This window comes from Giraffa tippelskirchi, chromosome 6 (assembly GCF_054371585.1).
Source record: "Giraffa tippelskirchi isolate mGirTip1 chromosome 6, T2T-mGirTip1v1.2.pri, whole genome shotgun sequence".
NCBI classification, from domain to species: Eukaryota; Metazoa; Chordata; class Mammalia; order Artiodactyla; family Giraffidae; genus Giraffa; species Giraffa tippelskirchi.
The window spans coordinates 84,352,261-84,376,118 of NC_137280.1; the positions used below are offsets into that span (position 1 = coordinate 84,352,261).

Genomic DNA, 23,858 nt, shown 5'->3' on the forward strand with positions numbered 1-23,858 from the left:
CAACAGCAGAAACCGTAACTGAAGCAATTGTGGCAATCAAGGCAGTTATTCCCACAATCAGAGCTGCAATGAATCTCTTAGGTCGAGAAATTAAGCCATTAAATTCATACAAAACTTTCAATGCATAATCATCAAACCATTGTCCCTCTAATTTTACAGGAACCATCAAATATGGTGGTTGCTTTACAATCATCACAGCCTTATAATTACTATAATCGTTCCCATCAACACAATTTGATATAAAACAATTCACACATTCAACATTATAAACAGTTTCTCCTTTAAGAACTCTCAAATCATTCCGATTTTTGGCCAACAGAAAGGCATAGGGAGAATGCATGCAGGCCCGTACAATATATCTTTGTTCATTTAAAGGTCTGTGTAAAATCACAGGTGCCATAGCAGCCAATGCTCTCCATAATTCAGGTTGTATGGGACCTGTTTCATTGAAACTCACTAAAGGAGGAACCCATCCATTAACATGCCACCTAGTAATTGCTAAAGGATAAGGGATAAATGAATTATTTCATATGGATCTATAAGGTTCTTCAAAAATTAAATTTAACCATTGATCCAAAAGATAGGGGCACCCCCATTCAATCAGAGGATGTCTGGTGGCAACAATGGGAATAAATAATTTTAGGGCATACATGCATTCTTTCCAACGAGAAAAGCCAGAAATTTTGCTTATACTTTCCCAGGCCTGTAGTCCTTGTTCATCAGAATCCGGGGTGGGGAGTGCACAGCTCAGAAAGTCCTTTAAATGAGGGGCTGCCTGTTTTATGGCATCATATTGTCTTTCTTGCGCCCCCAGCATCAACAGCTATAAGGACCAAAAGTCTCTCTTGCCATTGCTTCTCAGAGAATCAGTAAGCATGCCTTTCAAGGAAGTGCTAACACATCCATTCAAAACCGGAGGAAGGTGTGACAAAGCAAATAGGTGGATAAACGGACACGCCTGAAAAATTGAAGGGAGCGCTGACCACTGTTTTAACATTATTAGGATAGATGGAAGCCCCGCCCAAAAGATGAGTATCATTAACAAAAACATGAATGGGCTCAATTATCCAATCTACAGGCTGGAAAAAAGGTGGATTAGGCAAATAGGTCCAATGAACTTTTTCTGTGCTGGAGGGCCTCGGCTGACAAGCCAACACAACAAGCATAGCCACAAACATTACCATAGGAGTGGCCTCATATCTCCCCCTTTCTATTAATTCTTCAGCCTGCTGAGCGAGGTGTTTCAGCTGGCCCCATGTTGGCACCGTGCTGGAGGTAGTTGCTTGAGTACGATGACGGCGACGAGGTGGAGCAGAATACGGTTGGACTCCATCAGCATGTCTCTTTTGAAGTGCCAGGTGCCTGAAGCGATGTACTAGCAGTGAAGCCTCAGGTGAAGGGTCACCAGCCCTTCGGCTTTCTTTGGTCCCCTCAGGTCCGGACTCGACAAGCTTCTGATCTCGCCAATATCCTTCAGTCCCAGACTCCAGGACTCCAGGGATCTCAGCGACCTCAGCGGTCTCTGTGGTCTTGGAGATCTCATGGGGCTGGACATGTCGAATCAGTCTGTCGGGAATCTAAACAGGAGAAGTGGAGTCCTGCGGAAACACACAAGCATACCCTCTCCCACAAGTTAACAGCACATCTGGCCCTTTCCACTCTCCGGTAAGGAGGTCTTTCCACTTGACCAGGGGCCGAGTCACAGCCCCCTCAGGAATCCAGTGTCTCATGATTGCAGTCTGCCCCTGTGTATCTACGTTTGAGTGATTACAAAGGTATCCACGGTAACATGCACACAGGACAGTTTCCCAAAGACCGGGGTGTGAGTTGCGTCCATTTGCCAGAGAGCGTTAGCCCTAAGGCCTCGGGGATTTACTCCTAATGGTAGAGATGGATTAGATGTTGGGCAGTTTGGACATAACTTGACTGTTTGTCTAGCCGCCTCCCTAGGGATATGAAACTCATGCCTTAAACCAGCAGCATTTTGATGGTGAATTTTGTGAGAATTTTTAGCCTTGTCAATCTTTTCATGTAAGTTTAAGGCAATTACTTTAGTTAATGCATCTGCCAAAGCATTTCCCTATGTAAAGGGCCAGGCAAGCCGGAATGGGCTCTAATATGTCCCACAAAATATTTCTTAACTCTATGCTTAATCTCTTTCTGTAAATCGAGTAACAAAGAGAAAATAGTAGTCTTATTTTCCGGAATATTAGCAGTCTCAATATTAGGAAACAATCTTACAATATATCGGGAGTCAGTTAAAAGTTTAAAGGCACAGTCTCTCAAATGTTGAAAAGCCCAAATAACTGCTCTTAACTCAGCTCTTTGGGCAGATGTCTTTACAGTTACCTGAACATGGGATTTTTTATTAATAATTGTAACTGCTTTACTCTTAGAGGAACCATCTGTGAAAACTAAAATTGCTCCTTTTAAAGGTTGAATAGAAAATTTCTTTGGAAAAATCACGGAATGTGTTCTTTAAAAAATGCAAAAGGGGGTTTGAGGGTAAATGAAACAAAATTTGTCCCCTGAAATCTATCAGGGCAACTTGCCAATCATCACTATTTTGTAAAAGAAATTGCAGTTGATCATTATTGGATGGAATCACTATATTTGCTACCTCTTTTCCAAAAAGTTCCACACTTCTTTTTCTACCTTTTATAATTAATTGTGCCACCAAGCTGGGATAAGATAAAACTATTTTTTTGGGGTCACTGGTAGATGGAGCCATTCTAATGGACCTTCTTGCCACAAGCATCCTGTAGGTGTATGTTCTGTGGTGAGAATAATTAAATCCCATCCTCTGGTAATATTAATTCTAATTAACTGATCATTCAAAGCCTCATCCACTTTAACAAGAGCCAACTCTGCCTCACTAGTCAATTTTCTCCTAGAACTGGGATTAGGATCGTCCCTTAAGCAATCAAATAAAGGCTTTAAATCCGAAGTAGTCAGTCTTAAATGTGGGCGTATCCAATTAATATCCCCTAATAATTTTTGGAAATCATTTAAAGTTAGTAAATGATCTCTTCGCAGCTGCAAAGGAGCATGACTCACAGTATGGGTATTTAACACCCTTCCTAAATAAGAAAAAGGAGGATTTACTTGTATCTTATCTGGAGCTATCTTCAAACCCCAGTTTTCCAAGGCTTCAATCAATTCAGGTAAGATTTGTTGCAATAAGGCTCTATCTTTATGGGCAGCCAAAATATCATCCATATAGTGTATCAAATATAAATCTTTATACTTCCCTCTAACATTTTGCACAGCTTGATCCACAAATTTTTGACACAAGGTGGGGCTATTTTTCATTCCCTGAGACAAAACCTTCATTGAAACCTTCTATGGGGCTGTTTAAAATTAACTGAAGGAAGACTGAAGGCAAATCTCTTACAATCTTGAACAGCCAGGGGGATGGTAAAGAAAGGATCTTGTAGATCTATGACTATCACATTATATTGAAAAGGTACGGCTACTGGGGAAGGGAGACCCGGCTGAAGGGCCCCCATGTCTTCCATAGTTGCGTTTATAGCTCTCAAATCTTGTAACAATCTCCACTTTCCTGATTTCTTCTTAATGACAAAAATAGAAGTATTCCAGGGACTATTAGAAGACTCTATATGGCCGGCCACCAGTTGCTCCATAACTAAGTCTTCAGCTGCCTGCAGCTTTTCAGCTGTTAAGGGCCATTGCTCCACCCATACCGGATCATCAGATTTCCGGATAATAGGACCGGCAGCAAGAGCAACAGCGTCTAGGATAAATTTGAATATCTTAAACCTTTTTTATTTTTGTTAGGAACCGTTTCTAATGGAGAAACAATTCCCTACTGATCTTTACCAAGCCCCTTGTCAGAATTACACCTCATTTGCAGCATTTGGTTAGTAACTTTTTCATCTGGGCTATATAAAAGCATTCCCATCTGAGATAATATATCTCTCCCCTATAAAGAAAAAGGCAGTGAAGGAATCACATATGGGCAAAAGGTGCCTTGTGCCCCCTTTTCATCTGACCATGTCAAAATTTGTGAGCTCTTAACAACCGAGGGCATTGACCCTATTCCTACCAAGCCGGCGTTGGTCAGACGTGTTGGCCAGGACGAGCGCCAGTCTTTTCCAGCAATGCAAGAGACATCTGCTCCAGTGTCTAACAGCCTTGACATTTTATTTCCTTGAATTAAAAGATCTTTCAAAGGCCTTGAAGCTGTAATTTCTCGCACCCAAAAGGCTAGATCACTAGATCCAAATCCTCTGGGGCCCCTAGCTTGAGAAGTCAAGGTTTTTCCTATCTGATAATAAGGTAAAAGCAGAAGTTGTGCTATTCTTTGACCTTTATTAATTTGCACAGTTTTGGCAGGCTTCGAAATCAAAACTTTAATTTCCCCAGTATAATCAGAATCTATTACATCAGGCACCACCGAAATTCCTTGAAGGGAAAGCGAGCCACGCCCGAGCACGTCTTAAAATGCCCTCAGGCAGGGGACCAGCCACTCCCGTTGGAATTGGAGCTTCCTCGCCTTCCCTTTTGTTTTGGTAAAAACTACTGGAAAGGCCATAGAGAATTCTAAGTCTCCCTGTTGTTTTACTGTTGTTTTTTTTTTTAGCCTGGGTGAGGGCCCCCTGAAGGGGCTTTCTCCAAGGAGCACATTCTGTGTATTGTGCATGCGTCTGCTTTAAAAGCTTCTTTGTTTCAGAAAACTCCTTATCTTTCTCAGCCTCAGGCAATGCTCTGGGAGGCTTTGGGGGCAAAGTGGGAAACTCCTGAGCCCTGGTGAGGTGCAAACGGAGGCAGCGGCGATCGCCTTAAATCAGAAAGTGATGGATAAATTTTTAAAGGTTTGCGTAGAGGAGGAGGGGCCTTGCTAGGGCGCTCGGCCGCAGCGTCCTGCAAGTCCTCTCCTTCCTCGGGAGGTTGAGTACAGTCTCCCTCCTTTTCTTCGCCGATGGCAGAAAACATATTCTGCGTGGAAGGCGGAAGCCCACCATCCACCGTTGCAGCCTTTCCCATAGTCTGTCTAACAGCCTCATGCCAAGGGTCCAGTACGTCCCTAATCATATTCCACAGAGCAAAAGCATCTCCCAGAACCTTTTCTGGCCCATGCAAAGTAAAAAACAAATGTAACTGATCTCCAACCTTAGCCCAGGTTTTCAGATTTCCTCAGGAAACCATGGGCATTGCTCTTGGACAGAAATTAGAAGTTTAATGCCTCTATGGGCTAACATGTGAAGTAATATTTTAATAAACATTTAGAGAATACAAAAATTAGAAGTTTAACGCCTCTATGGGCTAACATGTGAGTAACGTTTCAATAAACATTTGTCTATTCTTGGATGCAGAGAGTCCCATTTTCCTAGAGAATATTTTTACTGATTCTGTGTTCTCCTCACCCTGCCTAAACTGCAGAGGGGTCCCGGTCACCCACGAACACAATCTTACCCGTCCCGCTTTGCATTTATGAAATTGCTTAATTAATTACTTACCTACTTTATTAATTACTTACCCTTCAGGTGTTCTCTGTTCGGGGGCCACTTGCCAGAGTCCAGCTCCGGCAGCCAGGGAAACGCCGTGAAGGGATGAACGGGGTCAGCGAACGAAAATGATGCAGTCTCTCGCTCAAAGCACTGGGCTGCATGTTTATTTTAAGCATCAGGTTTTCTATTATACTTCTACAAAAGCATTAGGTCAGAGGTATGACATCTTCAGTTTCCCCTCACCCATATTTACTGTCTCCATAAATCATTGTTGTCCTTCAGAGTTTCTTCTTAAGTGTCCTTGTGATAACATTGTAACTCAAGTTTGTCTTTGGGCTGTATATTACATTCCTCAGTTTATTTCTTATCTCTTTAAATCCTGCTATCCCCTAGTAACTTAAGCTCATCATCTCCTAAAAAGGCTTTTGGCTATTAGTATCTCTAAAATACCTAGTTGTCATAAGTTATAGTAAAATATGCCAACACTACAACATACCTTAAACCTTTAGCTTCTAACTATTCTTAATTATTCCTAACCCCTAAACTCAGCAAACTTCTTTTGCCATAAACATTCCCCTTACAGGCAGGTTTCAGATAACAATGTTTCCCATGGTCTCAGGCTGCAGCCTATGTGCTCATCCTGGAGCATTCTTTGTAAAGATCCTTGAACAAATGTCAATAGTTAACGTTATGGATTATAACATTCTTTCCAGCCAACTCAACCGGAGGAAGGAAAGGACAAGTCAGAATCGCAAGACCTAACTCCTTCATCCCGGGACCGTGCCTGCGGGATGAGGAGAGGGGGTTGGGGCTGTGCCTCCATTTTGTCAGTAATGCCTATCGCAGCTCCTGACAGATTTCCTGTAGGTGATGCAATGTACATCTTTTCTTTGTGGTGCCTGTAATTGATGATTCTTCTGCTGGGGCCTGTGAAGAACAGTTCTTCCTGTTATTGACCTTGAGTGTACTGCGTGAGAGCTCCTCCTTCTGGCCTCCCAATATAATTTTCCTGAGGTTTCCTTTTATTTTCCTTCACACCTTGTACACATCATAGAAAAATTCTCCATTGTTGAGATCATTTTGCTCTCAGTAACATCTTGAATTCACAACAAGTTGGGACTTGCCACGGTTCTGGCAGACTGAGGAAAATCTGGCCAGGAAATTGTTTCTGAACGGAATTGAAGCCCCATGCCTCAGATGGGACTCAAACCCACAATCTCCCAGCTGAAACGTCACACCTGATCATAGGGCTTACTGAAGCTCAGATGCTTTTGTCTTGGTGCAGAAAGAATTCAACAAGAGGCAAAGTGATAGGTAAGAAGTGGATTTAATAGTATAGGATGCTTGTGAAGGATACAAGCAGGCCAGCAAGAGCACTCTGCCACACTGAGAACAAAGCAGGGGGGTTGAGCCCAGGTCTCCTGCATTGCAGGAGGATTCTTTACCGTCTGAGCCACCAGGGAAGCCCTTCCCTGGTGGTCCAGTGGTTAAGGATACACCTGCCAAAACAAGGCACACAGGTTTGGTCCCTAGTCCAGGAAGAACCCACATGCCTTGGAGCAACTAACCCCAGGCGCCACAGACAGAGTCTGTGCTCTGCAACAAGAGAAGTCACCACAGTGAGAAGCCCACACATCACAACGAAAGGCGGTCCCCTCTCACCGCCACTAGAGAAAGCCCACAAGCAGCATGGAGCCCCAGCACAGCCAAAAATAAATAAGCAAACAGATACATCTTTAAAAAGAAAAGGGGGAGGAAAGAATACCACTTTCTTCCTCATTCTTGGATAGATGTCAAGACTTACATCATTTGCTATTGCTATTGCTAGGTCGCTTCAGTCGTGTCCGACTCTGTGCGACCCCATAGATGGGAGCCCACCAGGCTCCCCCGTCCCTGGGATTCTCCAGGCAAGAACACTGGGGTGGGTTGCCATTTCCTTCTCCAATGCATGAAAGTGAAAAGTGAAAGTGAAGTCGCTCAGTCATGTCCGACTCTTGCGACCCCATGGACTGCAACCTACCAGGCTCCTCTGTCCATGGGATTCTCCAGGCAAGAGTACTGGAGTGGGGTGCCATTGCCTTACATCATTAGCTCCTCTTTGAACTCTATATGGTCTAACTGGGACTCTCATGGGCTACCTAGAATCATATGGATATTAGCAAAAAGTCTGTAACATAGACTAAAATATAGTAACTCATCTCAGGTTTCAGTATAACGTCATCTTTCCCCTAGTTTCTTTCACTTTTCCCCCACATTCCTGTGCACACCAGGGCAGGAATGTGGATTTTCAGGGTTCTTTATCTTACAGACCTCACAAGGCCAAAAGCGGGTCTTGTATCTTTTTTGTGATACTGGCCTAAGTAAGTTTGTTTAATTTCAAAATGTTCCAATTGTTGCTTAGTTGCCAGAAGGCCTGGGCATTTCCTGATTGGTGTCTAGTTTGTGATGATCTCCTGAAGTCCTTCTCTACCTATCATCCGTAAATGGGATTTCTAACTGTGTAACTATCTTACTCTATCCCTATCAGAAGTTGTATCCAATTCTTCTTCGACCCCATGGACCATAGCCCACTGGGCTCCTCTGTCCATGGGATTTTCCAGGCAAGAATGCTGGAGTGGGTTGCCATTTCCTTCTCCAGGGGGTCCTCCTGACACAGGGATTGAACCCACGTCTCCTGGATTGGCAGGTGGATTCTTAACCACAGGGCCACCAGGGAAGCCTAATGGGGACCCATCAGGTATGGGCCTGGTAACAAAAGCCTTGACAAGGCAAAGTAGACTCTTGAGAATGAGGATTCTGTGGGTTTTCTTTTTTACTATTTAAAAGCAGTACTGGGTTTCTTTCAGAGTCTCTCACGTTTCCCCAGATCGAGAAAACGTCCTCAAGATCTGGTGTTCTGGTTACCTAGTGCTGTGTAATGAATCACTCCAAACTGAGTGCTTTCATACAAGGGTAGTCAACTATTCCTCAGGGTCCCAGGAGCTAGCCACCTCTGAGACTGGGACCTGGGACCTGGGACCTGCAGTGCTTGTACCTGGACAAATGTCTCCTTGAGGAGCAAAATACAAAGAAACTATGGTGGTTTTGGAGAAGGAAAGGCTACCCACTCAGTATTCTGGCCTAGAGAATTCCACGGACTATACAGTCCACGGGGTTGCAAGAGTCAGACACAACCGAGCGACTTTGGCTTTTATGGTGGTTTAGTTGCTCAGTCGTGTCTGACTCTTTGCGACCCCATGGACTGTAGTCCACCAGGCTCCTCTGTCCATGGGATTCTCCAGGCAAGAATACTGGAGTGGGTTGCCATTTCCTTCTCCAAGGGATCTTCCCAACTCAGGGATCGAACCCTGGTCTCCTGCACTGCAGGCAGATTCTTTAACAACTGAGCTACAAGGGAGATCGGGGACTAAAAATTAATGCATATGGGTCTTCCCTGGTGGTCCAGTGGCTAAGACTCCACGCTCCCAAGGCAGGGGGCCTGGGTTCAATCTCTGATCAGGGAACTAGACCCACATTCCATAACTAAGATCCTGCATGCCACAGCTAGGACCCGGCACAGCCAAATAGATAAACAAAAATAAATATTAAAAAAAAACAAAAAACCTTGCAAACTGTGGACAACAAGGTACAGAAGACCAAAAAAACCCCCAACTGCCACTTCTGAAGATCAGGGAGCAAAAGCAGGGTGTCAGGAACAAAAGTTCATCTTCCACATGAACACCAAAATCGCAACCAGCTGCTGAACAGCTATTGACAGGAGGATGTTGGATCCCATCAAAAAAAGATACCCAGTGTCCAAGGGCAAAGGAGAAGCCCCAACAAGATGGTAGCAGAGGTGCAATTGCATTTCAAATCAAATCTCAGACCCACCAGAGATGCTCAGAGGGTGCAAACAAAAGCTTGTGCACACCAGGACCCAGGGAAAGGAGCAGTGACCCCACAAGAGACTGAGCCAGACTTGCCTGTGGGTGTTCAGGAGTCTCTGGTGGAGGTGTGGGTCGACAGTGGCCTGCCGAGGGTCAGGGGCACTAACTACAACAGTCCTGGGAGGCCCCGCATTCTGGCATAAGTCCTTTTGAAGGAGGTAGTCATTACTGCCAATAGCCCTCCCATAGTTTGGCTTCAGGCCAAACTACAGGAAGGGAACACAGCCGCATGCATCAGCAGAAAATTGGATTAAAGATGTACTGAGCATGGCCCAACCCATCAGAGCAAGACCCAGATTCCCCCACAGCCAGTCCCCGCCCCCTCCCCCGAAAGCTTCCACAAGCCTCTTATCCCCATCCATCAGAGGGCACACAGAATGAAAACCATAATCACAGAAAACTAACCAAACTGATTGCCTAGGGCCACCCAAGATGAACGGGTCATGGAGACTTCTGACAAAATGAGGTCCACTGGAGAAGGGAATGGCAAACCACTTCAGCATTCTTGCCTTGAGAACCCCGTGAACAGTATGAAAAGGCAAAAAAGTATGACACTGAAAGATGAACTCCCCAGGTCAGTAGGTGCCCCATATGCTACTGTAGATCAGTGGAGAAATAACTCCAGAAAGAATGAAAAGACGGAGCCAAAGCAAAAACAACACACTGTTTTGTATGTGACTGGTGATGGAAGTAAAGTCTGATGTTGTAAAGAGCAATATTGCATAGGAACCTGGAATGTTAGGTCCAAGGCAAATTGGAAGTGGTCAAGCAGGAGATGGCAAGAGTGAACATCAACATTTTAGGAGTCGGTGGCCTAAAATGGATGGGAATGAGTGAATTTAATTCAGATGACCGTTATATCTACTACTGTGGGCAAGAATCCCTTAGAAGAAATGGAGTAGCCCTCACAATCAACAAAAGAGTCCAAAATGCAGTACTTGGGTGCGATCTCAAAAACGACAGAATAATATCAGTTCATTTCCAAGCTAACCATTCAGTATCGCAGGAATCCAAGTCTATGCGCCAACTACTAATGCCAAAGAAGCTGAAGTTGAATGGTTCTGTGAAGACCTACAAGACCTTCTAGAACACACACCAAAAAATAGATGTCCTTTTCATCATAGGGGGTTAGAATACAAAAGTAGGAAGTTAAGTGATCCCTGGAGTAACAGGCAAGTTTGGCCTTGGAGTACAAAATGAAGCAGGGCAAAACCTAACAGAGTTTTGCCAAGAGAATGCACTGCTCATAGCAAACGCCTTCTTCCTACAACACAAGAGACGACTCTACACATGGACATCACCAGATGGTCAATACCAAAATCAGACTGATTATATTCTTTGCAGCCAAAAATGGAGAAGCTCTGTACAGTCAGCAAAAACAAGACCTGGATATGACTGTGGCTCAGATCATGAACTCCTTACTGCAAAATTCAGAATTAAATTGAAGAAAGTAGGGAAAACCACTAAACCATTCAGGTAAACCTAAATCAAATCCCTTATGATTATACAGGGGGAGTGAGAAATAGATTCAAGGGATTAGATCTGATAGACAGAGTGCCTGAAGAGCTATGGATGGAGGTTTGTGACATTATACAGGAGGCAGTGATCAAAACCATCCCCAAGAAAAAGAAATGCATGGAGAATGAAATGGCAACCCACTCCAGTATTCTTGCCTGGAGAATCCCATGGACAGAGGAGCCTGGCAGGCTGCAGTTTATGGGGTTACATGACTGAGCACATGTGCATGAGGGTGGAGGGAGATGGGTTGGTAGCAATAAACTGGTAGAACTAAAGAAAAAGAAAAAGAAATGCAAAATAGCTGTCTGAGAAGGCCTTACAAATTGCTGAGAAAAGAAAAGGAGCGAAAGACAAAGGAGAAAAGGAAAGATATACCCATTTGAATGCAGACTTCCAAAGAATAGCAAGGAGAGATAAGAAAACCTTCCTCAGTGATTAATGCAAAGAAATAGAGGAAAACAACAGAATGGAAAAGACTAGAGATCTCGTCAAGAAAATTAGAGATACCAAGGGAACATTTCATGCAAAGATGGGCACAATAAAGGACAGAAATGGTATGGACCTAACAGAAGCAGAAGATATTAAGAAGACATGGTAAGAATACACAGAAGAACCGTACAAAAAAGATCTAATGACCCAAATAACCATGATGGTGTGATCACTCACCTAGAGCCAGACATTCTGGAGCATGAAGTCAAGTGGGCCTTAGGAAGCATCACTATAAACAAAGCTAGTGGATGTGATGGAATTGCAGTTGAGCTATTTCAAATCCTAAAAGATGATGCTGTGAAAGTGCTGCACTCAATATGCCAGCAAATATGGAAAACTCAGGAGTGGCCACAGGACTAGAAAAGATCAGTTTTCATTCCAATCCCAAAGAAAGGCAATGCTAAATAATGTTCAAACTACCACACAGTTGCACTCATTTCACATGCTAGCAAAGAAATGCTCAAAATTCTCCAAGACAAGCTTCAACAGAACACGAACCGAGAATTTCAAGATGTTCAAGCTGGATTTAGAAAAGGCAGAGGAACAAAAGATCAAATTGCCAACATCTGTTGGATCATAAAACGCAAGAGAATTACAGAAAAACATCTACTTCTGTTTTATTGACTACGCTAAAGCCTTTGACTGTATGGATCACAACAAACTGTGGAAAATTCTTCAAGAAATGGGAACACCAGACCTCCTTACCTGCCTCCTGAGAAATCTGTATGCAGGTCAAGAAGCAACAGTTAGAACTGGAGATGGAACAACAGACTGGTTCAAAATTGGGAAAGGAGTACATCAAGGCTGTATATTGTCACCCTTATATAATTTATATACAGAGTACATCGTTTGAAATGCTAGGCTGGATGAAGCACAAGCTGGAATCAAGATTGCCAGAAGAAATATCAGTAACCTCAGATATGCAGATGACACCACATTTTTGGTAGAAAGTGAAGAGGAACTAAAGAGCCTCTTGATGAAAGTGAAAGAGGAGAGTGAAAAAGCTGGCTTAAAACTCAGTATGCAAAAAATGAAGATCATGGCATCAGGTCCCATCACTTCATGGCAAATAGATGGGGAATCAATGGAAACAGTGACAGACTATTTTTTTGGGCTCCAAAATCACTGCAGATGGTGAGTGCAATCACAAAATTAAAAGACGCTTGCTCCTTGAAAGAAAAGCTATGACCAACCTAGACAGCGTATTAAAAAGCAGAGATATTACTTTGCCGACAAAGGTCTGTATAGTCAAAGCTATGGTTTTTCCAGTAGTCATGTATGAATGTAAGAGTTGAACCATAAAGAAGGCTGAATGCAGAAGAATTGATGCTTTTGAACTGTGGTGTTGGAGAAGACTCTGGAGAGTCCCTTGGACAGCAAGATCAAACCAGTCAATCCTAAAGGAAGTCAATGCTGAATATTCATTAGAAGGATTGATGCTGAAGCTGAAGCTCCAATGCTGTGGCCACCTGATGCGATGAACTGACTCTTTGGAAAAGACCCTCATCCCGGGAAAGACTGGAGGCAGGAGGAGAAGGGGACGACAGAGGATGAGATGGTTGGATGGCATCACTGACTCAATGAGCATGAGTTTGATCAAGCTCTGGGAGATGGTGAAGGACAGGGAAGCCTGGCATGCTACAGTCCATGGGGTCACAAAGAGTCGAACAGAACTGAATGACTGAGCAACAGCAATCAGGTATGCCACCTGCACATACCACCACCAAAGCCACCCCTCCTACCCAACTCCTGGACACATACTTACCCTCACCCCAAGTAAGGAACAAGCTTTCCCCCCACTCCCAGTGAGTAAGCAAGCAACAGAAACTGTCACTTGTTCTCTCTCCCCACTGCTACAGCAGGGTTCCCAGTAAAGTCTTGCCTGAACTTCTTGTCTGGCCTCTGATCAACTTCTATTGATTAAGGAGGCCCAGAACCCAACCCTGGTCAGTAGCACCTGATGGTCCTCTGCTGGTCTCACCTGGGTCAGGCACTCTGCTACATTCTGCTAGCAGCTAGGCTGTACGGTCACATGTGTGGCAGTTGGTCCTGGCAGTTGGCTGGGTATCTAGGTGTCTTCCATGTGGCTTCTGAACCAGTAGGCTAGAACAGGGTCACAGGCCAAACCCTGCTCACTATGGACAAAGAATGGTTTTCACATTTTTGAACAGTTAAAAAAGTCAAAAGATTGGTATCCCAGGACAAATGAAAATTCTAAGAAATTCAAATTACCATGTCTGTAAATAGAGTTTTATTGGAAGCCAGACACATAAATTCATTTTCATATTGTCTAAAGAAGCTTTTGCACGCACGTAATGAGAGAATTCCAAGTTGTAGCAGAGACCATGTGGCCTACAATGTGGAAAATATTTACTCCCTGGCCCTTTACATAAAAAGTCTGCCAACCTCGAGGCTAGATCAGCTTCCTTACATGGAATGTCAGGAGGCCACATTCCAAAAGAGAGAGGGTGGGAGGCAAGAATAGCCTTATCCTGAGAATTGGCATCTTCCATCACATACTGTTGGTCAAAGCAAGTTAAGAATGGACTTCCCTGGTCGTTCAGTGGTTAAGAATCCACCTGCCAATGCAGGTGACACGGGTTCGATCCCTGGTCCAGGAAGATCCCACAGGCCTTGGAGTAACTAAGCCTGTGTGCCACAACTGCTGAACCTGCGCCCTAGAGCCCGTGCTCTGAAACAGCCATCACAATGAGAAGCCCACACACCACAACGAAGAGCAGGCCCTGCTCGCTGCAGCTAGAGAAAACCTGCCAGCAGCAATGAAGACCCAGCAGAGCCATAAATTAGAAAATATTTTTTTTAATGAATAAACTTTAAAAAAAAAAAAAAGGGCAAGTTAGGAGCCAACTTAGCTTCAAGGAGAGGGAAACTAGTTCCCAGGGCTTGATGGGAGAGGGTTGCAAAATACTATGACAGTGAATTTCACACTTAGACACCATGGAATCTCAAGGTGGGCTGTCCAGACAGAATTCAGGAGGGAGGAGGGAAGAAAAAAAATAGTTGACTCTTATTAACCTCTAACTGGAATTGTGCATGTTTTCTCATGGGCTATCAAAGCAGCTATTGGCCAGTTCTGTGACTTTGTTACCCTCATAAATCTAAGATAATTTCATAGCACCTCATGGTCATGGCAGGTGGACACCTTGAAATATCATTTGCACTCATCTCAACATAGAAATCACAGTAAACTCAGCATTCAAAAAGCTATGATTGAAAAGACCAAAAGCCTTTCATTTAGAAGCCAGATGTTGGCCATGAATATTGAGAAGAAACTTAATCAGAATAGTAGGTCAGAGGCTCCTAACTGGGCAGCTCAGGACTCTGGCTTCTATTGAAGAACTGTAAAGAAAAATAGAAAAACCTTTAAAAGAAAGGTGAAATAATAAAACCATTATATAAAGGTGAAACCTTTTAGAAACAACGTATTTAGTATAAATTTTGGAGAATTTGAATAAAATTGACCGTTTCATTTAAAAAAAAAAAAGCTATGATCATGGCATCCAGTCCCATCACATGGCAAATAGATGGGGACAGACTTTATTTTGGGGGCTCCAAAATCACTGTGGATGGTGACTCAGCCACGAAATTGAAAGACGCTTGCTCCTCGGAAGAAAAGCTATGACAAACCTAGACAGTATATTAAAAAGCAGAGACATCACTTTGCCGACAAAGGTCCGTATAGACAAAGCTATGGTTTTTCCAGTAGTCATGTACAGATGTGAGCGTTAGATCATAGAGAAGGCTGAGCATCAAAAAACTGATGCCTTTGAAATGTGAAGACTCTTGAGAGTCCCTTGGACTGCAAGAAGATCAAACCAGTCAATCCTAAAAGAAATAAATCTTGAATATTCATTGGAAGGACTGATGCTAAAGCTGAAGCTCCAATACTTTGGCCACCTGACGCAAAGAGCTGACTCACTGGAAAAGACCCTGATGCTGGGAAAGATTGAGGGCGGGAGGAGAAGGAGGCGACAGAGGATGAGATGGTTGGATGGCATCATTGACTCAACAGACATGAGTTTGAACACTCCAGGAGATAGTGAAGGACAGGGAAGCCTGGAGTGTTGCAATCCATGGGGTCACAAAGAGTCAGACATGACTGAGTGACCAAACAACAACTTAGAAATCACAGAAATTAATTAGTAGAGCCTTTGTGATTTAGGATTACCAAATACATTCATGAAGATTGAATTCCTGAGTGCATTCAGTAAGATTCACTTATCTTTTTACATCACAATTGAATAAAATATTTTCACACCCGCATCTCAGTCTGACTGGCTTTTTAATTTCTTCACAGCTGTCTCCTGAGACCAGCCCATAAGCAGCTGGCCCTCTGCCCTCAAAGGCAGCAAAGAATCAGGTCGAGGTTTAGGCAGATTACTGACGTCCTAAACTGGCCTCCTAAGGATTCCTAATCCTGGGGCAGTAGCCAGCCAGCAGGCTCAGGGTCACACGAGGTCCTTCCACCCTGTCCCTAGCACCCAGCCAGAGTCGCCATGGCCTCCCTTTTCTCTGGCCGCGTCCTGATCCGAAACAACAGCGACCAGGATGAGCTGGACACAGAGGCTGAGCTCAGCCGTCGACTGGAAAACCGGCTGGTGTTGCTGTTCTTTGGTGCTGGGTCTTGCCCAGAGTGCCAGGCCTTTGCACCCATCCTGCGAGACTTCTTTGTGCGGCTCACAGATGAGTTCTACGTGCTGCGGGCAGCCCAGTTGGCCCTGGTGTATGTGTCCCAGGACCCAACGGAGGAGCAGCAAGACCTGTTCCTCAGGGACATGCCCAAGAAGTGGCTCTTCTTGCCCTTCGAGGATGACCTGAGGAGGTGAGACGAGGAGAGGTCAGGGAGGGCTTCCTGGAGGAGGGGCTGTTTCTGCTGAAAGTGAAGTGTTAGTTGCTCAGTCGTGTCCGACTCTTTGCAACCCCATGGACTGGAGCCCACCAGGCTCCTCTGTCCATGAAATTCCCCAGGCAAGAATACTGGAGTGGGTTGCCATGCCCTTCTCCAGGGTATCTTCCCAACTCAGGGATCGAACTCAGCTCTCCCACGTTGCAGGCAGATTCTTTATCATTTGAGCTACCCAGGAAGACCATTCGTTTATTGGTATATCTGTTCCATCTGGAGTTGATAAAAGCACCCCCTGTGGGCCAATCAGGACAAAGAAGTCAGGCATGGAGATGGGGGAGGGAGGGGCACCTATGCCCATTTCCACCCAGCTTCAGGGTAGAAGCTAGCCGGGGAGCCAAACATTAAACCAAGACTCAAACACTCAAAGAAACACATAATAACAAACTGCAGCAGCTCCAAATGCCAAAGCGAGGGTGTCTAGTGAAAATATAACAGGGAGACCTTGCTGAGATTTGGGAGTCAGGGAATGCTTCCCAGAGGAAATGGCTTCAAAGAGAGAACCCCAAGGACAGGGATGGTAGAAGGGTAAAGAGTGAGGAAAGGGAAGGGTTTCAAGGCAGAGGACAGACACCGCACAAAGGCTCAGAGGATTTCAGAGAAAAAACAGCCAGTTCAGGGAACTATAACACCGAGTAAGAAGCCAGCAGGCACCATGCATGCGTGTTAAGTCACTTCAGCCGTGTCCGACTCTTTCGTGACCCTATGGGCTGTAACCATCCTCTGTCCATGGGATTCTCCAGGCAAGAATACTGCAGTGGGTTGCCATGCCCTCCTCCAGGGAATCTTCCCAACCCAGGGATCAACCCAGGGATCGAGTCTGTCTCCTGCATTGGCAGGCGGGTTCTTTACCACTAGCGCCCACCTGGGAAGCCAGCAGGCACCATGTGTAACAGTGCCCCAAATGTCACCTAATAAGTGGGCATGTGATCCTCAGACAGCAGTGGAGCTGAGAGAGAGAGATGGTTGGGTTCAAGCTTTCCAGTGAGCTGCCCGATAAACAGTGTGATCATTCATGGCTATTTTCAAACTTTCCCCTTTTCTGCAATAAGACTGTCATTCTTTTTATTTATTTTTTGGCTGTACCACATGACATGCAAGATCTTAGTTCCCCCACCAGGGATCAAACCTATGCTCCTTGCAGTGGAAGCATGAAGTCTTAACCACTGGACCACCAGGGAAGTCTCAGACTTACACTCCTTTTAAGCCCCAAGTTTTTATCATGAAAAATTTCCCGCAAGCCGCACAGAGCATCCAAGAGAAAAATAGAGAGAGATAAGAATAATTTCAAAGGTACTAAAAAGTTGGAAGGAGCACACAATAAACTCCATGAAAATTTTTCCTATTTTTCTATTTGCTTTATCTCCACTGGTGTGAAGTTTGTGCCGAACCATTTGAAAGTGAGTTGCAGATTTTGGGACGTTTTACTGATCTCATCAGTTTTGTTACAAAACTTAGAAGTTTCTGGTCATGGAGACCTTTATCCGCCACCCAAGATTATCAGAGTTTGCAAACTTGCTCACTCCCACAGGCTTCTGCAGCTGAGGAGGCTCCATTCCCCAAATGGCAAATATCTCCCTCCCACGGGGCAAGAAATGCCAACTACAAGGGCATCACAGCCAAACACTGACTTTGTTTGGGGCAGGGTCCTCTCAACAACAGGTGGTGCTAGTGGTAAAGAACCCGCCTGCCAATGCAGGAGACGTAAGAGTCGAGGGTTCAATACCTGGCTTGGGAAGATCCCCTGAAGAAGGAAATGGCAACCCACTCCAGTATTCTTGCCTGGAGAATCCCATGGACAGAAGAGCCTGGTGGGCTACAGTCCATGGGGTCACAAAGAGTTGGACACCCTTCCCCCAGGCAAGTATCCAGACAGAGTTTCTACCCTTCCTACATACCAGGCTGCCAGATAAAATACAGGACACCCAGAGGAATTCCTTGGTGGTCCAGGGGTTAAGACTCCAAACTTCCAATGCAGGGATTGCGGGTTTGATCTCTAGTCAGGGAACTAAGATCCCATAGGCCACATACCCAAATTAAAAACAATTTTTTTTAATAAATAAAATACAGGATACCCAGTTCAATATAAATTTCACATAAGCAATGGATAATTGGGAGTATAAGTATGTCCCACGTAATTCAGGGACATACTTATAAAAAGTTACTTGTTGTTTACATGAAATTCAAATTCGTTCACACAGGGTATCCTCTATTTCTAGTTGCTAAGTCTGGCAACCTATTCCTTTGGGATTTTGCAAGCACTATGTTACTTTGCGTGAAGGCCAGCAAAAGGGCCACCCAAGAACCCAAATTAAGAACTGTGGATGAATGGGCCCAGCCCTGGCAGCTTCCTTTACTGTATGAAGACTGTGTAAGATTTTGGCCTAAATGGGAGATGAAGTCTGAGGTCTCCAGTGGATGGCTTCTGACAGCCTTCCTCTCAAACAGAAAACAAAATCAAGTCCTTCCCATGGCCCTGCACTATGATCAGGGCTGCACTCCAATCTCTCCCTGACGTCCAGACCTTGGCACCAGCTGAGCCCTCTGCCTGGGAAAACCTTCCCCTGCTCTCCCCTTCCTCATCCTGCGGATCTCAGCTCCAAGGGCACCTCCTTAGAGAGGCCCTCTCTGACCCTAAGTTCCTTAGCCAGTTTAATATCTCTTTATGGAATTGATCAATATTTATTCATTCATCCCACGTGCATTTTCTGAGCATCTACTCTGTGCCCCGCACTGTTTCAGGCACTGGGGACCCCCGGGTATAGAGACAGAAACCCGTGCCCCAGTGAAACTACTTTCTATTGTGGGAGAAAATGACAACAGGAGAAATAAACTATGCAGTGTGTTGGGTGCTGAGAGTCGTGCATCACCAAAGAGGCAGAGAGAGAGGCAATGAAATATAAGGCTAGGTGTCTGCAGCATACAGGGTCTTAATTCTCAGATGTCTGGGGAGAGTGTTCCAGGTAGAGGACATGGCCAGTGCAAAGGCCCTGTGATGGGTGCACAGCCGGGAGGCCAGTGTGGCCCTGGCCTCTCTGGGTTCCTGGGCATTCCCACAGGCTGGCATGGGACAGTTGCACACAGCAGGTGCTCAGTAAGTACTAGGAGGAGGGGTGGAGGGTTCCTCAGCTCAGGATCTAGGACGAGGGTCCAATCGGACTGACCCACCCGCCCCGCAGGGACCTTGGGCGCCAGTTCTCCGTGGAGCGCCTGCCAGCTGTCGTGGTGCTCAAACCCAGCGGGGATGTGCTGACGCTCGACGCAGCCGACGAGATCCGGCGCCTGGGCCCTGCCTGCTTCGCCAACTGGCAGGAGGCGGCTGAGGTGCTGGACCGCAGCTTTCTGCAGCCCGAGGACCTGGACGACCCCGCGCCGCGGAGCCTTACCGAGCCCCTGCGCCGCTGCAAGTACCGCGTAGACCCGGCTGCGCGGGGCGCACGAGGCCGGGGAAGAGCGGGCGGCTCCGGACAGGAGGGCGAGGCCGAGGGCGAGGCCGCGGGACTGTTCTGACCCCTGGATGGGGTGGACAGGACTGGGGGTTCTATGATGAAACCCTCAAGAGGAAGGTTGGGGCGGAGCCGGGAGGAGGGGGAAGCCGGCTGTTCTGATCCTTTTGGTGGTAGGGAACAGAGAGGGACAGGTCTATGATGAGTCCTCCCCCCAACCCCCAAGGGTAGGTGGGACTGGGGGCTGGGGGTCTGTTCTAAATCCCCTGTAGGAAAAGAACATAAGGATGCGGGGCGGGGGGCGGGGGTGGGGTGGGGAGAGAGGGATTCTTTGATGAGCCTTCATCTCCCCCTGATTGAGGGCTGGAGGAGAAGGGAGCGACAGAGGATGAGATAGTTGGATGACATCACTGACTAGATGGACTTGAGTTTGAGCAAGCTCCGGGAGTAGTGATGGACAGGGAAGCCTGGCGTGCTGCAGTCCACGGGGTCGCGAAGAGTCGGATACTGCTGAGCGCCTGAACAGCAAAAAACCCCTCCTCCCAGTAGTGGGCGGGACCAGAGTGGGGGAAGCTGTTCTGAGCCCCAAGGTGGAAGGCTGGCTGGCAAAGCAAGCAGAATCTCTGAACAGCCTCAACAAGGGGGGAAAGGGGGACAGGATGAGGGGAGGGAACCTCTCTGAGTTCAGTCCAGGAAGAAGGAGGATGTCCTCGGTGGCTCAGTCGTGTCTGACTCTTTGCGACCCTGAGGACTGTAGCCCACCAGGCTCCTCTGTCCATGGGATTCTCCGGGCAAGAATACTCAAGTGGGTTGCCATTTCCTATTCCAAGGGATCTTTCCAACCCAGAGATCAAACCCACTGTCTCTTACGTCTCCTGCGCTGGCAGGCGGATTCTTTACCACTAATGCCACCTGAGAAACGCAGGAAGAGGGAGGTTCAGTTCAGTTCAGAGGGGGGCACCCAGCTTAAAGCCGAACCCCAGGAGTGGGGATGGAAACTGTCTTTATTCTGAGCCCAGCCCCAGGAGCAGAGGGGCGGTAGGCGTGGGGCTGCTCTGAGTTACCCGCATGCGGAAGAAAGGCCTAGAATTGGGGAGTAGAGAGGGTGTTTTTGAGGCCCACCCTCCAGGAGTGAGTGAGGGCGAGGGGGTGTGTAATAACATGGCAGAGAGAAGCAGGGCAGGACCTGATGGAGTCAGTTCTGACCACCCTTCCACCCCCCCAAACCTCCCACCACCCTCTCACCCCCAACTCCCACCCCACCCCCACCCCCGCCAACAGATGGAGGGTGGGACCCAGGGCAGGGCGGATGACGGAGGTTTCTAGGTGAGATCCCCCTCAGAATCTGTCACCCAGGGCCTGTCTTGGTTCTCCAGTGGCATGTCTGAGTCATATTTTAAAATATCCAGAAATATCTTTCAGACTGAAGGAGGTGAGATGGTTAATAGTTGCAAAAAGGGAAAATACAAACTAAAATCGAATGATGGTGCTGAGAATGGCTCGCCCATCACACGCTAAATGAGTTGTTCACATATTTCATGCGCAAACTTGCAACGATCCTTTAACAACAGATTTATCGTTTACACAGGATGCAGTTCAATATTTGGTGTCATGTGCGCTGAGTCCCGGACTTACAGTGAGGGTTCAGTCTCCCTGTCCTTGGTGAACCCCGAGGATTCCCTGTGGGGAGACAGGGGGTGGGGAGACAGCAGAATATAGATATCAAAAACGCCAGGCTGGAACCACTTCCTGGTTGTGTGACTATAGGACAGCCACCTCCGCCTTTCTAAGCCTCCTTTTTTCCTTCTGTGCTAAGTTGCTTCAGTCGTGTCGGACTCTTTACCACCCCAAGGACTGTAACCCTCCAGGCCCCTCTGTCCATGGGATACTCCAGGCAAGAATACTGGAGTGCATTGTTATGCCCTTCTCCAGGGGATCTTCTCTATACCCAGGGATCGAACGCTGGTCTCTTAAGTCTCGGGCACTGGCAAGGGGGTTCTTTGCCACTAGGGCCACGTGGGAAGCTTTCTTTCTTTTGGGAAATGACAATAAGATAAGGTTCTACCTGGCAGGTCAGCCAAGGAGCCAGAGCTGGAGCTCGCCCCGAGCACCAATCTCTTCACTTTGTCTCTGGCGCCGCCTGGCGGCGAGACGTGTCCTCTGGGTGGGGCTAAACATGCAAATAAATGCTATCCACACCTTCTCCCAGCTCCCAGAAAGGGTAAGCGGGGAGGGATTGAAATTCGGATTTGGGAGGCCCTAGAGACTTGGGGCTATACCATTTCTGGAAAGCAGTATACAGCACTGGGTTTTAAACAGCCAGGCTGTCTGTGATGACTGTGTGACCCAGGGAGTCACTGAACCTCTCCGTGCCTCAGTTTCCTCTTCTATAAAGTCTAGATGATGACTATGCCATCTTTCAGGCCTGATACATTAAGACAGGGACCTGCTTGCATCAGGCCACGTTGACCTAAGTTACCCTTATATTTTGGATGTAGCAGGAATGTGTTACCTTTGAAACCTTTTTCAAATTTGATATTTCAAACTTAACAAGAATTCCAGAGCCAGAGTACAAGGCAACCCATTCACTCATGTCCAGCAAGCCTTTATTGAGGACCTGCTATGTGCTGGGTGCAGATCCAGACACAAAGGGAACACAGCAGTGGACACTTGAAGTAGACCTCCCACAGTCCTGAAGCAGCCCTCCTCACCCCCACTCCCCAGCCACAGATGGCAGGAAGGTGCACGCAGTGTGCTGCCAGGGATGCAAAGTGCTGCAGGAAAGCAAAAAGACAGAACAACCCAAATGAACAAAGGATACGAAGACACACTTCTCCAAAGAAGATATGCAAATGGCCAACAAGTACATTGGCCAACAAGGATGCACTACATCCCTGGTTATTATGGAAATGCAAATCAAGATTGCAATGAGATACCTCTTCTCATCCTATAAGATGGTTATAATCAAAAAGACAAAATAACAAGTGTTGATGTGCAAATCAAGAAATTGGAACCCTGGTGTACTATTGGCGGGAATGTAAAATGGTTTCAGAGTGTCTGGTGCTGGCATTGTGGAAAACAGGCAGTTCCTCGATACCATTATAACCCAGCCATTCCACTCTGGGTATAGACCCGAAAGAAATGAAAACAGACACTCAAATTGTTCCATGTACCTGTTCATAGCAGCACTATTCATAACCAACTAAAGGTGGAAACAACCCAAATATCCATCAACAGATGAATGATAAGCTGAATGTAGTCCATTCATACAATGAAATATTATTCAGCCATAAAAAAGGAATGACACATGCTACAGTGTGGATGAGTCTTAAAAATCTTAGGCTCAGGGAAAGAAACCAGACGCAAAAGACCACATATTGTTTGGTTTCTTTTACATGAAATGTCCAGAAAAGACAAATCCGTAGAAGACAGAAGGTAGATTAGTGGCTACCAGTGGCTGAGAGAGGGGGAGTGGAAAGTGAATGCTAATGGGGGTGGGGTGGGGAATGGAAATTCCAGAACTAGATTGAGGTGATGTTGCACAACGTTGTGTATGTGCTAAAGACCTCTGAATGGTTCGCTTTAAAATGGTTAATTTTATGTCATGTAAGTTTCGGTTCTATTTTTAAATTTTAAACATAAATAAATATAGAGAAGGAAATGGCAACCCACTCCAGTATTCTTGCCTGGGAAATCCCATGGACAAACGGGCTTGGCAGGCTACAGTCCACGGGGTTGCAGAGTTGGACATGACTGAGCATGCACCTTCTTTTTACAGCATACATAGGGGAAAAAAGAAATTAAATGTTGTGAATATATACAAAGAACATCCATGAACTTATATATATATATATATATATTACATATATATACACACACACACATATATATACATACATACATATACATATATATATTTATACAGAATTATGATGCATCCATGGAGTTCTGGAGGAGTCTTCCATGTCCTGGGGGTTATAGGCAGATACTTGGACTTAATACCAAACCAGCTAAGCATGTGAATTGCAGAGTTGCAGTCACAATTAAATGGTCAGCCTCGCTGTGCTTGTTATGCTAAGGTAAC

The 23,858-nt window shown here is 45.9% G+C and overlaps 1 protein-coding gene and 2 long non-coding RNA genes across 5 annotated transcripts; 2 read left to right on the forward strand and 1 right to left on the reverse strand.

The window, feature by feature from the left end:
- Positions 1-127: 127 nt before the first annotated feature.
- LOC145508858 (uncharacterized) lies at positions 128-13,620 on the reverse strand. Of its 3 annotated transcripts, none has more exons than XR_014055636.1 (3): positions 13,386-13,620; positions 4,941-5,626; positions 128-4,869 (listed from the first exon to the last, which is right to left on the reverse strand). It is a non-coding gene; the product is annotated as an uncharacterized LOC145508858 (long non-coding RNA). The 3 variants fall into 3 exon arrangements; XR_014055637.1 differs by having other exon boundaries at positions 4,941-5,666; positions 13,386-13,423; XR_014055635.1 differs by lacking the exon at positions 13,386-13,620 and having other exon boundaries at positions 4,941-7,500.
- LOC145508859 (uncharacterized) lies at positions 1,818-9,073 on the forward strand. The gene is made up of 4 exons (XR_014055638.1): positions 1,818-2,031; positions 3,037-3,164; positions 5,508-7,392; positions 8,087-9,073. It is a non-coding gene; the product is annotated as an uncharacterized LOC145508859 (long non-coding RNA).
- A 2,301-nt stretch (positions 13,621-15,921) lies between the features above and the next one.
- NXNL1 (nucleoredoxin like 1) lies at positions 15,922-19,838 on the forward strand. Its single transcript, XM_081502999.1, has 2 exons — positions 15,922-16,247; positions 19,508-19,838. Exons 1-2 carry the CDS (start codon positions 15,922-15,924, stop codon positions 19,836-19,838), a joined length of 657 nt encoding a protein of 218 aa, XP_081359125.1.
- Positions 19,839-23,858: the final 4,020 nt, after the last annotated feature.